The 16228-nt window shown below is 46.5% G+C and overlaps 1 protein-coding gene across 1 annotated transcript in view; it reads left to right on the top strand.

The window, feature by feature from the left end:
- Nucleotides 1-4305: 4305 nt before the first annotated feature.
- The window catches only part of SHISA8 (shisa family member 8), a 32904-nt gene continuing 20981 nt past the window's right edge, over nucleotides 4306-16228 (top strand). The window contains exon 1 of the mRNA XM_020982289.2: nucleotides 4306-5337. Within this exon, the coding sequence (XP_020837948.1) occupies nucleotides 4754-5337 (584 nt within the window). The 5' untranslated portion in view covers nucleotides 4306-4753. The remainder of the gene's footprint in view (nucleotides 5338-16228) is intronic.

Genomic DNA, 16228 nt, shown 5'->3' with positions numbered 1-16228 from the left:
ATTCTGTATGGTGGAGGTGAAGAGGGAGTGCATTTCAGGCATGGGGGACAAGCCGGGGAAGGCGGCCAGCTACAAGATGCAATGTCGCATAATCAGCCTGAAATGGGCTGGAGCCAGATTGCAAGGGCTTGAAAAGCTAATGGAATTCGTATTTCCACTAGAGACCAAAGGCTCCCTTATAGTCTTTGTGGCAACGACTCCCAGATCCAGGAATCCATCCCTCAGCTCTCTCCTTCACTCCAGTCACACAGCACCAGCTGCCTATTAGATGTTCCTAAATTACTTGTCCCATAGGCATCGCCAATTCCATGCATCCCAAACAATTCATTCTCTTTCCTCTCAAACCTGCCCCTCTTCCTAACTTCCTTACTTCCATCAAGAGTGCCACTGTTCTTCTAGTCCCCAGCCTCACTATCCCCAAGTTATCCTTGACGTCTCGTGCTCCTTGATTGCCACATCTTGTTTATTCTATCTTCACATCTCCCATCTGTCCCTGTTCTCCCCACTGACATGGCCACTACCCTCATCAAAGCCCTCATCACGTCTAGCCTACACTGCTCTAATAGCCTCCTAACAGGTCCCCTGCCTCAAGTCTCACCCCACTCCAGTTGCTTTTCCACAGGTGCCAAAGGAATTGTCATAATTCTGACCCTGCTCAAGAAGCCTCTGTGGCTCCTTATTACCTCTAGGATCAAATACGAACTTCTAGGTCAGAGAATGTCAGAGCTAGAAGGGACCCTAGAGTCCAGTGCCCTCATTTTACAAAGGTAGAAACTGGGACCCAAAGATGGAGAATAACTTGCCTCAACTCACACATTAATAGTAGAGGCAGAACTGGAATCCAAAACCAGTGCTTTCATCCCTGCCCCCCCACCTGCCCCCCCCCCCCGCCCCGGCAGCCTCAAGAGTTGGCCTGAAAGATCACTCTTCTTCCTGGGACCAAGGTCTCTGGGGTCACTCTGGCTGAGTCACAGAGACAGGGCTCTGAACAACAGAGACGGCTCTCTGCTCCAGGCTCAGGAGGTGAGTAGGATGCAGTAAGAAGGATTACATTTGAGGGAAGGAGGAAAGTGAAGGGATTTACGGGAGATGACATTGGGCAGAGCAGATGCAGGGAGTTAAGAGATAGAGATGCAGAGAAAGAACTGATGGTGTCTGAATGTAGATTGAAGCATACTTTTTAAAAACTTTTTTTAGGTTTTTTTTTTTGGCCTGTGTTTTTTTTTTCACAACATGGCTAATATGGAAATGTTTTGCATGACTACACATGTATAACCTATATCGAATTGCTTGTCTTCTCAATGAGGGGGGTTGGGAGAGAGGAAGGTTGAGAATTGGGAACTCAAAGTTTTAAAAACAAATGTTAAAAATAATTTTTATGTGTAATTGGGAAAAAATAAAATACTAAAATAAGTAGAAAAAAAGGAAAAAAGAGATAGGAATGATTGGGGCCAGAGATATACTACGTGTAGTCCTGAATGCATCTGTGTAATTCTGGATCAGAAGCCCTAAAACCTTCCCTCATAGCTGCCACCTAAGGCGAGAGGGAAGGCCTGAGGCTGCCATAGAAGTCCTGGGTCTGAATCCCAGCTCTGCTACTTATGACCCGTGTGATGGTGGGTAAGTCCCTCACTCTGTCTGGGCCTCAGTTTCCTCATCTGTAAAATGAGGGGGTTCCACTAGATGGTGTCTAAGGTTCTTTCCAGTCCTGGATCCTGTGATTAACACCTCCTTCCCTAGGATGGGAGCAGGGACAGACTTCCTCTAGGACTGGACAAATTTAGGTGTGCCTTTGGGTCTTGAGCAGGTGAGGAGGAGATGAGGTGCCATCTTCAGGATGGCCTGGCCCCACGTTCAGCACTACAGCCTTATGACGAGTGGGGACAGTATGCATGTGTACATGCATATGCGTACACATGACCTTGTCCCCCAAAGTACATATGCATTTATTATGACTGTTTGATGGATGAAGTGGATGGACATTTTTCATTGCTCTGGGGAGGGGGTGAGGCCTGAGGTCCTATAGCTGTGCCACAGTGCTCAGGGCCGATGAAAGCTGTAGGGGGAAGTCTTCTCCTTTCATAGTCCCTTTTACATGGGCATAATCCTCTGCCCACCCAACTCATCCCACTGGAAGACTCCTGGGTGGCAAGGGACAGCCACAGTATCTATTGTATCTACAGTATCTCCCTAGGGATTGTTCTCCTTGGGAGGCAGAGGCATGTTGGAGGTGGGGAGTGGATGCCCATCTCAGTGGGCAGACTGCTTTTATTTTAGCTAACCGAAGGGTCCTCACCAGTCTGTTTGTTGGCAGGTCATCCCTGGCTGGAGAAGCCGCCCTGGGTGAGCCAGATGGTAACACTCAGTCAAGTGAACAGAGCAAGGGCTAGCCCTGGCACACCTCCCTTCCCTGGGCACTGCTTATTGTCAGTACACACTGACTGTCCCTATGCCCCCTTTGGTCTGTGTGTGTTGTGCTGACATCTGGGTGGTCACTATGGGCAGTACCCAGTAAAATCTCTCCCCTCCCTCTGCTTATTTTATCTTCAGGAAAACCTTTCAAAAGTGCAAGGCTTTCTGCTTCTGTGCTTCAGGAAAGGTAACCTAGCCTAGTCTGAGAGTTGATGCTAAGCCTTCCCAGAGGGGTGCTTGGCTCTGGTGGGTGGAGGTTGCACAGAATGTCAGCAGGGGCCTTAGAGCCCAGGATGTCAGGTACTTTAGAAGAGAAAATGTAAGCACTGGGAAGGATCTTAGAACAAAAAATAAAATAAAATAAAAACTGAGAAAGACTTTGGAACAGGGGATGTCAGGGCTGGGAGGGGCCTTAGAACAGGGGATGTCAGCTGGGTGGGAGCTTAGAACAGGGAATGGCAGAGCTGAGAGGGGCCTCAGAACAGAGAACGGCAGAGCTGGGAGAGAGCTTAGAACAGGGGATGTCAGAGCTGGGAGGGAGCTTAGAGAGAGCTTAGAGATCACCCAGCCCAATCTTTTTGTTTTATAAGAAGAAAAGTGAGGCTTAGTGAAGGGAAGTCACTGTTTCAAGTGCACCTGTGGGACGCTCCCTGAGAACCAAGGATTAGGGTTGGGGAAACTGAGCAGGGTCTTGTAATTTTTGAAATACATTCCTCATAACCACCTTTTCCAGTCAGTAGTTGTTGTTTCCACATTATAGGAAAAGAAACTGAAAATCAGAGGCTGGAATGATTTCTAACATCACACATTTGATAAAGCAGGTGGGAGAGTCTGTATTGAAAACCAGATCTCCTGAATCCAAGGGTAGACCACTGACAGTAACCATGACAGACAGAGAGAGACAGAGAGGGAACAGAGAGACAGAGCAGCAGAGGGAGAGAGACAGAGAGAGAGAGTTTGGCCTTTGGGGGCTTTGGGGACCATGAGAGCCTTCCCTGGGCACCTACACCCTAGGAGAGAGGTGGGAGGGATTTAGGGCGGTAGGAGGGGCACCAGCTCCCAGGGCAAACGGGGTCTCAGAAAGCCCCTCCCTGTCTTTCCCCTTCTCTGAGCCTTGGAAAGGAAGACAAGAAGCTCAACAGAAAAGAATGGGCCCGGGGGGAGCTATTTCAAACATGGGGGACAGACAGCCTGAGCACGGAGAAGGTAGGGTGAGAATGGAAGGGAGAGAAGCCTAGATTATTTAGAGCCTAGGATACCGAGCACCCCTGAAGAGCCTTCCTCCAGCTTCTGTTGGACGGACAGACACACACACACACACACACACACACACACACACACACACACACACACACACACACACACACACACACACACACACACCGCTACCTCCCCTCAAGCCAACCTCCCAGCTGATTCATTCCCTCAGGGGCTGCCCCTAGTGTTGCAGGACAGCTCTGACCCTTAGAAGATCTTGCTAGCACTGAGCTGGTGTCTGTATCCCCGTAACTTCCACCCATCCCTCCCCTCCCTTCCCGGGGAGGGGGTGAGGGAGCCGCTTGTCCTTTCCCAGTTCTTTTGTCTCCTCCTTCTCCTCCCCCCCCCCCCGCCTCCCCTGCTCTTCCCTCTCCTCTCTCCCGGGTGTAAAGCACTCAGTGTCTTCGCCAGCGCCAGCGAGGAAGGAAGACGAGCCGAGCGAGGGACAGAGAGCGAGAAGTGGGAGGCTTTCAGCGTGGGGGGGCCGCCTGAGGGGCTCTTCGGGACGCCAGGCCCGGCCAATTCTCTCACCCGACCGTGGCCCCTGCTAGAGGGTCATTAACTGGGGAGGGGGGGGAGAGAGAGAGAGAGAGAGAGAGAGAGAGAGAGAGAGAGAGAGAGAGGAGAGAAGAGAGAGAGAGAGAGAGAGAGAGAGAGAGAGAGAGAGAGAGAGAGAGAGAGAACTGGAAAGTGGAAGGAGGACGGGAGAAAAGAAGAGTGGGGAGAGATCTAGGGGAGAGAGGCGAGATTGGAGAGAGGAGGAAAAGAAAGGGGGGAAGGAGAGAAGACTTTAGGGGACCCAAAGAAAGGGAAGAGAGGGAGAGAGGAGACAGAAAAGAGGGAAAGGAGAGAAGAGGGGAGAGGAAGGAGAAAGGTGAGGAAAGGTGGAGCAGGAGAGCAGAGTCGAGGGACCGAAGAAACAGTGGAGTAGGGGGGAACGGCAGCCGAGTGAGAGAGCTGGTCCGGTGCTGGCGGCCTCCGCGTGCTCCCCGGGCTCCGGGCAGGGGCTCGGCGGGGGCGCCATGCCAGGGGGCTCTTAGTGTGGCCGGGGTCGCCTCCCGGAAGAGTCCGGGAGGCAGGGGGCATGTCCATGGCTAGAGCAGCGCCCTGGCGCCCGCTCCCCGGGCTGCTGCTCTTGCTGCTGCTGGCGTCGGACGGGACGCAAGGCCGGGCGCCTCTCGAGGCGGGGACTCAGGACAAGGGCGAGACGAAGCCCGGTGCGGGCGGCAGCCCCAGCCCCAGGCCCGAGAAGGCGCTGGAGGCGCCCAGTGAGTCCCCAGGAGCGGGCGGAGAAAGGTGTTTGGGCTATTACGACGTGATGGGTCAGTGGGACCCGCCGTTCAACTGCAGCACGGGGCCGTACCATTACTGCTGCGGGACGTGTGGCTACCGCTTCTGCTGCCGGAACGCCCCGCGCCGCCTGGACCAGAGCCGCTGCTCCAACTACGACACGCCCAGCTGGCTGCAGACCGGCTCTCCGCGCTCGTCCGGAGGCTCCCTAGACGGCGGCGCGGGGAGCTCCGGGGCGCCCAGCCCGACTCGCGACCGTGCCCACGTAGCCGTCTACAGCGTGTGCGGTGTCGCGGCTGTGCTGGCGCTCGGCGCCATGCTCACCCGCCTGGGACTGGACAAGGCGCGCAGCCCGCGGGCTGAGCGCGCTGTGGCCAGGTGAGTAGTCCAGCCCCCCCACAATGTCCTGGCCAGAACTCTTGGCCCGAGGCCAGGGCTCCAGGCACACGTGCCCTGCACTCTACTCGGAAACCCACTCTCCACTGCCCTCCTCGTCCTTCCTTCCGTCTCCTTTCCCTTGCCATCTCTCCTTTCTGCTTTCTTTCTTCCTCCTTCCATCTGCATCTTCGTTTTCTCTGTGCCATGAATCTCCTTCCCTTGTGTCTTTCTATCTCTCCTCTCTCCCTCTTTCCCTTTTCCTCTCACACTCCCTGCCTCCCCCTTCCTTCCCCCCTTTTCCTCTCTGGAACTCCCGCCTGCCTTATCTCCTCTTTCTTCTCCCTCTCATCTGGTCCTCCTTTCCTGTTTTTCTTTCTCTCTCATTTTTGGCTCCCTCCTTCGTTCTTTCCCCGGGCTCCCTGCTTTTCCTACTTTCCCACTCTCCTTGCCTGTTTTTCTAACATCCCTCTCTCCTTTCCTGGCTTTCTCCAATCTCTTTCTCCTTCTCTCTATCACCTATTCTCCCAGTCTTCCTCCTTCCTCTTTTCTTCTTTCCCTTTTCTTTTCTCCTATCTCTCCTCCACCCCTCTACCTCCCTATTCTCTCCTTCTTTTCTCCTTTTCTCACACTCTCCCTCCTTCCTTCCCTCTTCCTCTCTCATTTTCTTGCTTTCCCTATACCCCTTCCCCCACCCTTCTCCCTTGTGTCCTGGGCTCTCTGCCCGAGATAGCTGATACCCTGTTTCCCTCCACATCTTTTTCTTGACCTTCCTAGCCCAGTGTTCAGAGCTGGCCTCTCCATGGGACTCAGAGCAAAGATTGGCTATTGCCCTTCTGAGGGGTGAGGGGAGGGAATGCCCCTTTTCACCAAGGTTTCAACATCTGTCTAGCCTTTGGGCGGGGAGGGGGGGACAGAGCCCACAAATAACTAGGAATTAGGTAGGAAAGAGTCCCTCCCTGGCACAGAGAACTGATGACAAGTAACTTCGGCTGCGTATGAGGTAACCTGGGGTGGAGAGTAGAGGTCTAGGGGAAAATTCTGTCACCACTTTCATCACTTTGGCTTGTGTTTAGTGATATAAATGGAAGGCTGATATTGGGAAGGAAAATGTGTGCTTACAGATAACCCTACCTGAATCTCTGGACAATGCTGCATGGGTTTGTATTGGGGAGGGGCTTTGGGGTGTGCTGTCTGGCTTCTGTCCCAGGAGAGGGGCTGGTGCAGGGCCTGTGGCATGTGCTGGGGGCCCAGTCCAGTCCTGGTATCCGGGGGGTTTGATGGGGGGGGACAGGAGGTTCTGAACACACAGGAGTGGCATGAATGCATGGGGGGGGCGTGGAGGGTAGGGGGAGGTCTGTGACCTGCCCCGCAGGACACACTATACGTGAGTTCCCACTCCTTCCCCTCAGTTTTCAACAATTCGGTTCAACCTCTGTTTAGCACCTATTCTGTGCAAGGCACTAGGGACACATAAACAAAGTCCTGCCCTCAAGAGTTTCCATTCTACTGGAGAGCTACCCACCACACGTGCCCGGAAGGGGAAATGCAGGTAGGATGTAATGGGATATGAAGGAGAAAGCCAGACAAAGAAAATTTGAAGACAGCAAAAATGCTACCACCTGGAGCCATCAGGGAAAGCTTCATGGAGAAGGTGGCCCCTGAGTGGAGCTTTGATGTAGGACAAAAATTCAATGGAAGGATCAAGGGAGGGAGTTTTGAGGATGGGAGAGACATGGGCATGTTTGAGGGCAATAGGGAAGTAGCCACTAGACAAGGAGAAAAGGAAGATCTAAGCAGGAGTGAGGATGAGAGGAGCAATCTGCTGGAGGGAACGGGAGGGCCTGGGGTCATTTGTGCATGTAGGGGGAGGGGCCAGCTCTCCATGTGACGCAGGGAGGAAGGAGGAGATGGTGGGGGAGGGGATCTGAGAGCTAGGAGGGGAGGAAGGGACTAGGGGGAGCTGTCGTCAGATGGGTAAGTGCATTGATGTGCACCAGCCCGATCCCATGGGACATCCACAATGTGTGCTTACACGCTGGCGTGTACAAGTCCTCTCGTGTGCTTCTGATAGTCTGATGCAGTGTTCAGGGGAGTGGTACGATGATCGAGCCAGTGTGTTTTTGAACATATCGAAAAGATCATGACAGGCCACAGCAATTAGTTGAATCTAACGAAATGAATTCAGTGAAGATAAATGTAAAGTTTTACACTTGGATTAAAAAAATTAACTTCACAAAACAAAGCAGGAGGGGTGGGGGAGGCCTGACTGGATAGCAGTTTGTTGGGAAAAGATCTGGGAATCTCAGTGGACTGCATGCAAGCTTGGCATGAGTCATCAGCATGATGTGGTAGCCCTCAAATGCTAATTCAGTCTTGTACTTCAGAGCTTCCAGAAATAGAGAGATGAGAGTCTGTCCTCCGCCCAGCTCAGACCTCACGCGGAGTATTGGTTCAGTACGCATTGATACAGACGAGGGCGAAGAGGAGGGGAATATGTGATATAAGGACTGGCTGAAGGAACAGGAGATGTTTCACTTGCGGAAGAGAGGTTGGGGGATGGGGTTGGACAGCAGCACAATAGTTATCTGTGTACAATTAACGGAAGGCCTGCTGTGTGTAGGAGGGCTTAACCTGGTCCTGCTTGGGCCCAGAGGACAAGACAAGGTGGGGGGAGGGGGCAGAGAGGCCAGTTTAGGCTTGACATCAGGGAATCCTTCTGAATGAGACCCATTCCAGGTAGTGAGCTCCCTGTCACTGGAAGTCTTCAAGCAGAGGCTGGATGGCGCCTTGTCAGGTCTGTTGGAGAGGGGAAGTCTTGGTCAGATCCAGGCTGGACCAGGGGGCCTCCCTTTTGGCTCTGAGATTCTGTGAGGCTGATGCTGGCCCCAATGCAGGGAGCCCCCTCCCCTGGACATAGAGGGACCAGCATCCTCAGCAGCTGCCTCTGGTTGGCTTGCATCACCCCCACAGGGCAGCAGTTCTCTTCAGCCTGAGGGCAGTGAAGTCTCCCCTGATGAGCCTTCCAGCATTGTCCTCTGGCCTCAGCAATCCCCTACCCTGCTGGGTAGTCCCTTATGAGCCTCTACCTCCTGGGGGGGCCCATTCCACTTTGGGGCAACTCTCACTAGTAGGAAATTTGCCTTCACCTTACATCTTCCCCTCAATACCACCCCCCTCCTGGTTCTGCCCTCTGGGCCAAGCAGAGAGAGGAGAGAGCTGAGGAAAGGAGAAACTGCACCTGCCGAGTCCTCCAGAGAGGAGTCTGACTCAGTGAGCGTCGCCATCTCCCTGGACTAGGAGAGTTTCTGGCCCAATGCTTTCTGGTCTTCTCTCACCTTATCACCTGGTCCTAGGCTGCACTTTTCTTTGCTAACTTGTAGATCCCTTGCCAAGCATGATCTCCTGGTAAAGGCTAATGTGACTTGTCCTCCAGACGAGGGTTAGGGTTACCCATTCTTCTGCCCCTGGCCCTAGCTAGCTCTTCATCCACATCATCTGTCTCCCGGGTAGTTCTCTGTCCTCCCCGCTGCTTCCTAGCCCTGGATCTTTGGAGTCTATCAGATCATAGAATGGCAGAAAGGAGCTGGGCACCCTTCAAGAACTAACTTATTTTTCAAATGTTTTACATGATTACATTGATGCCTTTGGTTTTTGCATCAACTGTATTTCCCAATAAGTCCCACCTGGCCCCCTTGTAACAAAGAATCAAATTAATAAAAACAGTTCAGCAAAACTAACCAGTGCATGAACAAAATCTGACATTACTTCCAGTGTTCCACACCCTCTCCCATCGTCACAAAGAAGGGAGGTAGATCCCTTGTCGTGGCTCTTTGTTGGGGCCAAGCTTGGTCATTATAATTTCAAAATATCTGATTTCAATGGTTTTGTTAGCAGTAGTAGTTCTTTCTGTTTACCTTGCTAGGATCTTGGTGTTTATTGTTCTCCTGATTCTGCTCATTTCACTTTGCATCAGTTCACATAAATCTTCCCTGGCTTCTCTAAATATTCATCAGATACATTGTGTTTTAGAGGTATCAGGGTACAGTGGACAGAGTACTGGACTTGGAACCAGGAAGAGCCAGGTTCAAACCCCTCCTTAGGCACTTATTAGCTCTGTGATCCCAGGCAAGTCACTTAACTTCCACTGGTCTGTTTCCTTCCTCCATAAAATGAAGGGGATGGACTTAGTGACTTCTCAATTCTATGTCTATGGTTTGTCCAATCACATTTACGTGCCTCAATTTAGCCATTCCCCAATCAACGGACATCTACTTTGTCTCCAGCTCTTTCCTGCTACAAAATATGCTGCTATCCATAATCTGTCCAGTATGGGACCTTTCTTTTGATCATATATATCCTTGTTACACACACACACATACACACACATATGGGAAGCTAGGGGGTGCCATAGTTCATAGAGTGCTAGGCCTGGAGTCAGGAAGACTCATATTCTGCAGTTCAAATGTGGCCTCAGACACTGAGCAGCTGCATGACCTTAGGCAAGTCACTTAACCCTATTTGCCTCAGTTTGCTCATCTGTAAGATGAGCTGGAGAAGGAAATGGCAAGCTACTCCAGTATCTTTGCTAAGAAAACCCCAAATGGGGTCATGAAGAGTCAGACACAATAGAAAAATGACTGACCAACAATTATATACATATGCATATATATGCACGTATGTGTGTATATACCTACTTACATATATGCATATCCACACGTATGTATGTGTGCGTGTGTATGACAGACTAAGCAGGATGCCAAACGCTCAAGCAGACAGACACTCGTCCTGTCCTTTTAAAAACAACTGGCTGGGTGGCTCTTCCTTGTCCAGTCGCTCGTCATCTTCGGCACAAGTTCTTCTCCCCCTTCTCCCAATCAGAGAAACTACTCAGATAAGAATTAGGAGGAGATGGGGCAGCGAGGTGGCGCAGTGGATAGAGCACCGGCCCTGAAGTCAGGAGGACCTGAGTTCAAATCCGGCCTCAGACCAAACACTTCACATGTACTAGCTGTGTGACTGTGGGCAAGTCACTTAACCCCAATTACCTTTAAAAAAAGAAAAAAAGAAAAAAAAAGAATCAGGAAGAGAATCTGGTCAAACATGCCCTTTAGGGGATCAGAGCACCTGTGTGAAAGTGGCCCACCATGATGCTCAGCTCCATCACTCCTGTAATAAGAGAATTTCTGGAACTATGCCAAATAACAGTGTGGAAACAGTGTATATGATACTAGTTTTTGTTTTTTATATATACTTTTTAATCATATTTTTAAAAAGGTCCTTATATTCTTAAGCTTTGTAGAGTTTCTAGCATAAATCAGGGCTCTACTTTATCAAAGGCTTTTTCTGCAACTATTGATATTATCATATGGCTTGATATGTTTTTGTTTTTAACATAATACCATACATTAATTTTTTCCTAATGTTTAACCCTCTTGAATTCTTAATTTAAGTCCAACTTGATTTCATTGCATAATTGGAAATATTGTTATAGTGTTTTTGCCAGAATTTAATTTCAAATTTCAAATTACTCACCATTAATTTTATTAGTCTATAGTTTTCTTTCTGTTCTTTATCCTTCCCTGGTTTAGGTATCAGGGCTATATTTCTCTCATAAAGAAGTTTAGTAAAGTACTTTCTCAATTTCTGAGAATAATTTCTATAGTATAGGTATGAATTTTTCTTTAAAGTTTGATAGAATTTTCCTATAAATCTTTCTGGATTAGGGGTTTTCTTTTTTCTTTTCTTTTCTTTTTAATAATTAATTTATTTATTTTTAGTTTTTAACATTCATTTCCATAAGATTTTGAGTTTTAAATTTTCTATCTCTCCTACTCTTCTCCTTCCCCCAAGACAGCGTGCAATCTGATATAGGCTCTACTTATACATTCATATTAAGCATATTTTCCCATTAGTCATGATGTAAAGAAGAATTAGAGCCAATGGGAAGAACCACAAGAAAGAGGAAACAAAACAAAACAATGAAAGAAAAGGAGAACAAATAGAATGCTTCCATCTGCATTCAGACTCCATAGTTCTTTCTCTGGATGTGGATACTAATTTCCATGGTGAGGCTTTTGGAGTTGTCTTAGATTCTTACATTGCTGTGATGAGCCAAGTCTATCAAAGTCTGTCATCTCATAATGTGCCTGTTACTGTGTACAATGTTCTCCTGGTTCTGCTCACTTCACTCAGCATCAGTTCATATAAGTCTTTCCAGGTTTTTCTGAAGTCCATCTGCTCATCATTTCTTTTTTTTTAATTAATTTATTTTGATTTATCAACAATCACTTCCATATGCTTTTGAGTTTAAAATTTTTCTCCCCCTTCCTCCCCATCACCCTCCCCAAAATGGTGCATAATCTGATATAGGCTATACATATACATTCCTATTAAATATATTTTCACATTGTGATGTTGTAAGTAAGAATTAGAACCAATAGGAGGAACCACCAGAAAGAGGAAACAAAACCCAACAGAGGAGAAAAAAAAATAGCAAATAGTCTGCTTCAATCTGCATTCAAATTCCATCGTTCTTTCTTTGGATGTGGATAGCATTTTCCATCACGAGGCCTCTGGAGATGTCTTAGATCCTTGTATTGCTGGGAAGGGTTAAGTTTATCAATGTTAGTCTTCGCACAGCATGGCTGTTATTGTGTACAACGCTCTCTTGGTTCTGCTCACTTCACTCAGCATCAGACCATACAAGTCTTTCCAGTTTTTCTGAAATCAGCCTGTTCATCATTTCTTACAGCACAATAATATTCCATTACATTCATATACCACAACTTGTTCAGCCATTCCCCACCTGATGGGCATCTCCTCAATTTCCAATTCTTTGCCACCACAAAAAGGGCTGCTATAAATATTTTTGTACATGTGGGTCCATTTCCCGTTTTTATGATCTCTTTGGGATACAGATTTAAAGTGGTATTGCTGGGTCAAAGGGTATGCCCAATTTTATGGCCCTTTGGGCATAGTTCCTTATTGCTCTCCAAAATGGTTGGATCATTTCACACTCCACCAACAATGCATTAGTGTTCCAATTTTCCCACATCTTCTCCAACATTTATCATTGTCCTGTTTTGTCATGTTAGCAACTCTGATAGGTGTGATGTGGCACCTCAGAGTCATCAATAGTGATTTAGAACATTTCTCATAAGACTATAGATAGCTTTAGTTTCTTCCTCTGAAAACTTCCCATTCGTATCCTTTGATCATTTATCAACTGGGGAATGACTTGTATTCTTATAAATTTGACTCAGTTCTCTATATGTTTTAGAAATGAGACCTTAATCAGAGACACTGGTTGTAAAAATTCTTTCCCAGTTTTCTGCTTCCCTCCTAATCTTGGATGCATTGGCTTTGTGCAAAAACTTTTCAAGTTAATGTTTTTCTTTTTTGTTTTTCTTTTTTTCATTTGGTGGTTCCTTTACAACTAGTTTGATTTCCTCTGTAACACTGGCTACCATGGTCCTCTCCACCTGGAAGGCTAGGTAGGCTCAATTTCAGTCTTCCCCAAGGATTTTCCAGTGTCCATGGGATTTGGGAGTATCTAGGCAAGTGGCTCTATCACCATTGGTGTTGTTCCCCCAAGTACAGGGAGTGGGCCCCGTTCCATTAGCCACTAGCAGTAAGATTAGCTTTTACACAGAAATATTTACTTCAGAAGCTAGAATCACAAATACACAAACTTCCTCCCCCAATATATAGGAAGCAGAATTCCTCTGCCACCCACCCTTCCCTTTTATATCACCTCAGTCCCTGGGGAGGGAAAGCAAATTAAGTTCATAGGATAGCTTGGTTCCCATAGAGCACAGTCCTATTTCCAAGTCCAACCCCCAGGCTTTAGCCCTAGGTACCCTGACTCCTCAGGACTTCCATGCCAGGCTGGCTATCTGTATCATCCCACCTGCTGTCCCGATTCCTGCCTTATCATGGTTTGAACTCCAAGGTCCTGTGGAGGTCATCCCCAGCGCCTGAAACTGAGGAGGACAAATAATAGAACAGAGACAAACACTCCAGGCCCATTTCTTGGAGCCAGGAGAAAAGAGGGAGAACAGAAGGAAATCTTTCCCCTCTCACCAGTTCAGTTCATGACGTCCATGCTGTGGGTGAATTGGGATCTTTGCCCTCTGGATATAGCAGATAAGAGTAGCCAAAAAGAGCATGGCAAAAAGAGTGAATGGCTGTCTCAACAGATACATTTTTTAAAATTTATTTTTATTATTTTTCAGTAACATGTAAAAACAATTTTTAACATTCATTTTTAAAAAATGTTGAGTTCCAAATTCTTTCCATCTCTTCCTCCCCTCCCCCATTCTCAAGAAGGCAAGCGATGTGATGTCAATTATACGTGTACAGTCATGTAAAACACATTTCCATACTGGCCATGTAGTGAAAGAAAACACCACCAACAGCCAAAAAAACAAAAAACAAAAAACCAACCCAAACCAGGAAAAATAAAGAACATGGAAAAAAAAATTTTGTTTCAATCTGCATTCAGACTCTGCCAGTTCTTTCTCTGGGGATGGCTAGTATTGTTTTTAGTCATAAATCCTTCAGAATTGTCTTGGATCGTCATATTGCTGAGAATAGCTAAGTCATTTACATCTGATCATTGCACAATGTTGCCAGCTACTGGGTACTACATTTCTCTGGTTCTGCTCATGTCGCTTTGTATCAGTTCATGGAAGTCTTTCAGGTTTTTTTTTGAGACCATCCTGCTCATCTTGACAGTTTTAGAATCACAGATAGCCGTTCAAAGGAGGTCACCCCACCCTCAACTCCTGTGATCTCATTGCTTCAGGGAGCTCCTGACAAGGAATCACTGAAGACTGGCACTTTGACTTTTGTAATCTTACAGTCATTGGGGGCATTGTGAGGTTAAGTAACCTGCTCAGGGCCACATAGCCAATGAGCACATTGCTAAGTGTTGGAGATACAAATAGAAAAAAAAAAGTCTCCACGCTCAAGCAGCTCACACTTTAATTTTGAGAGATGAAATATGTGGGATTACACAGCTGCAGGATGGATGGAAAGGCCCTGAGGTCCTAAGGTTGCATCAGGAAGTAGCTGGCAAGTCCCAAGACTCTGTGGGGGTGCATATCTGCCCCATGGGGTGAGGTCCCTGGGGGGATACCATTGAGAAGGGGAGAGTGGACTTAAAGGTCAGGGTAGAGAGGGATGTCGGTTCTTTCCAGTAGGAATGAGACAATATGTGTCAGAGGCAGGACCTAAACCAAGGCCTTTCTGATGCTGAGGTTAGTTCCCTAACTATTCTGCCACGCTACTTCCAATTAAGGAAATAAAACTTCTAAAATTTGTCTGCTTTGGCTACAGTCAAGGGGCTGGCAAGAGCTTTCCTTCCAGTAGATTAGATGGGGAAATGAAAAACAAGAGGTAGATCCTTAAAAAAAAAAAAAAGAGGCTCTCTTGCTCCAGAAATGGAAAGGGTAGCAAAGAACTATGAATGAGACTGTCAGAGTTTCACCAGCAACTGGGTATGATTTAGGCTGAATCCATTCTTTGCTTACAGCTTACTCACATCTTCCTTGAACCTGCCCCACAACTCGGCTTCACTCCTGATCTGATCACCTCCACAGTCTGCCACTTGTGGTCATCAATTAAACAATGGCTGTAGGCCATCCTTCTGCTTCATGTCCTGATGGTCCAGAATGAAGTCTCTGAGGGCACGCTTTCCTAACTCTCTCTTTCCCCCTCCCCCTCAATCTCTCATGGCTCAAGGAATTTGTGGGGCTCTGGGTAATGTCTCTCTAATTCACCTTCTAGATATTTCTGGTCTATTGGACTCTATGGAAACACTGCTAGGGGAGAGTTAGTGCACTCTTGAAATGAGGGCTAGATATTCTGTTAATGGGATTTATCTCCTTTTTAATTAGATTAGCCAAAGGTATATCAATTTTCTTTTTGTTTTTTCCCCCCAAAGAACCAGATTTTAGTTTTGCTTATAAGTTCTACATACATTAAAATTTTTTTTTCCAATTTATCTATTTCTCTTTTGTGATTATTTTGGGCTTTATTTGTATATTTTCTAATTTTCAATAATTTCTTACTCAGTTCATTAATCCTATCTTTCACTATTTTATTATTCTTAGGGATTTATTCTATTTGTTATTTTTGTATATTCTCAGGGATATAATTATTCCTCCTAGGACTGATTTAGCTGTATCCCAGGAATTTTGTATGTTATGTCATCATTATCATTTCCTTTCACATAGTTATTAATTATTCCTATGATTTGTTCGTTGATCCATTAATTTATTCAATGTCATTATTAAATCTTGACTTAGGTCTATATCTTTTGATTGTACAGCTTATATTAACTACTTGTAGTGTATAAAAGATGTGTTTTAGTATCACTTTTTTTTTACGCTTCTTTATAATTTCTCTGTGCCCTAGCAAATTATCTGTTTTTTTAAGAAAGGTACTTTGTGGTTTTGAGAAATATATTCTTTGGGAGGGATGTAGGGAGGGAGGGGGAGAAAAATTTAAAACTCAAAAGCTTATGGAAGTGATGGTTGATAAATCAAAATAAAAAAGTATATACATAAATTTTAAAAAGAGAGAAATATATTCTTTAATATTCCCAGTCAGAAGATGCTGTAAGTCTTTCAGCATCAAGTTCCCTATCAGTTTGTTTAATTTCATATTTTCCCTTTTATTTATCTTTCTGTTACATTTTTCCAGTTCTGAGAGGAGAATATTAAAGTCCCCTATTATTATCATGTTACTATCTATACATTAAAAGTGTAGTTAACTTCTCCTTTATGAATTTAGTTGCTATGTCATTTGATGCATATATTTAGTTTTGCTATTGGTTATTGTTTGTGGTTCCTTTAAGCATAATGTAATTTCTTTGATTATCTCTTGA

Source organism: Phascolarctos cinereus, unplaced genomic scaffold (assembly GCF_003287225.1).
Source record: "Phascolarctos cinereus isolate Bilbo 61053 unplaced genomic scaffold, phaCin_HiC Scaffold_1;HRSCAF=81, whole genome shotgun sequence".
In the NCBI taxonomy this organism is placed as follows: domain Eukaryota; kingdom Metazoa; phylum Chordata; class Mammalia; order Diprotodontia; family Phascolarctidae; genus Phascolarctos; species Phascolarctos cinereus.
This window is presented reverse-complemented; position numbering and strand designations above follow the sequence as displayed.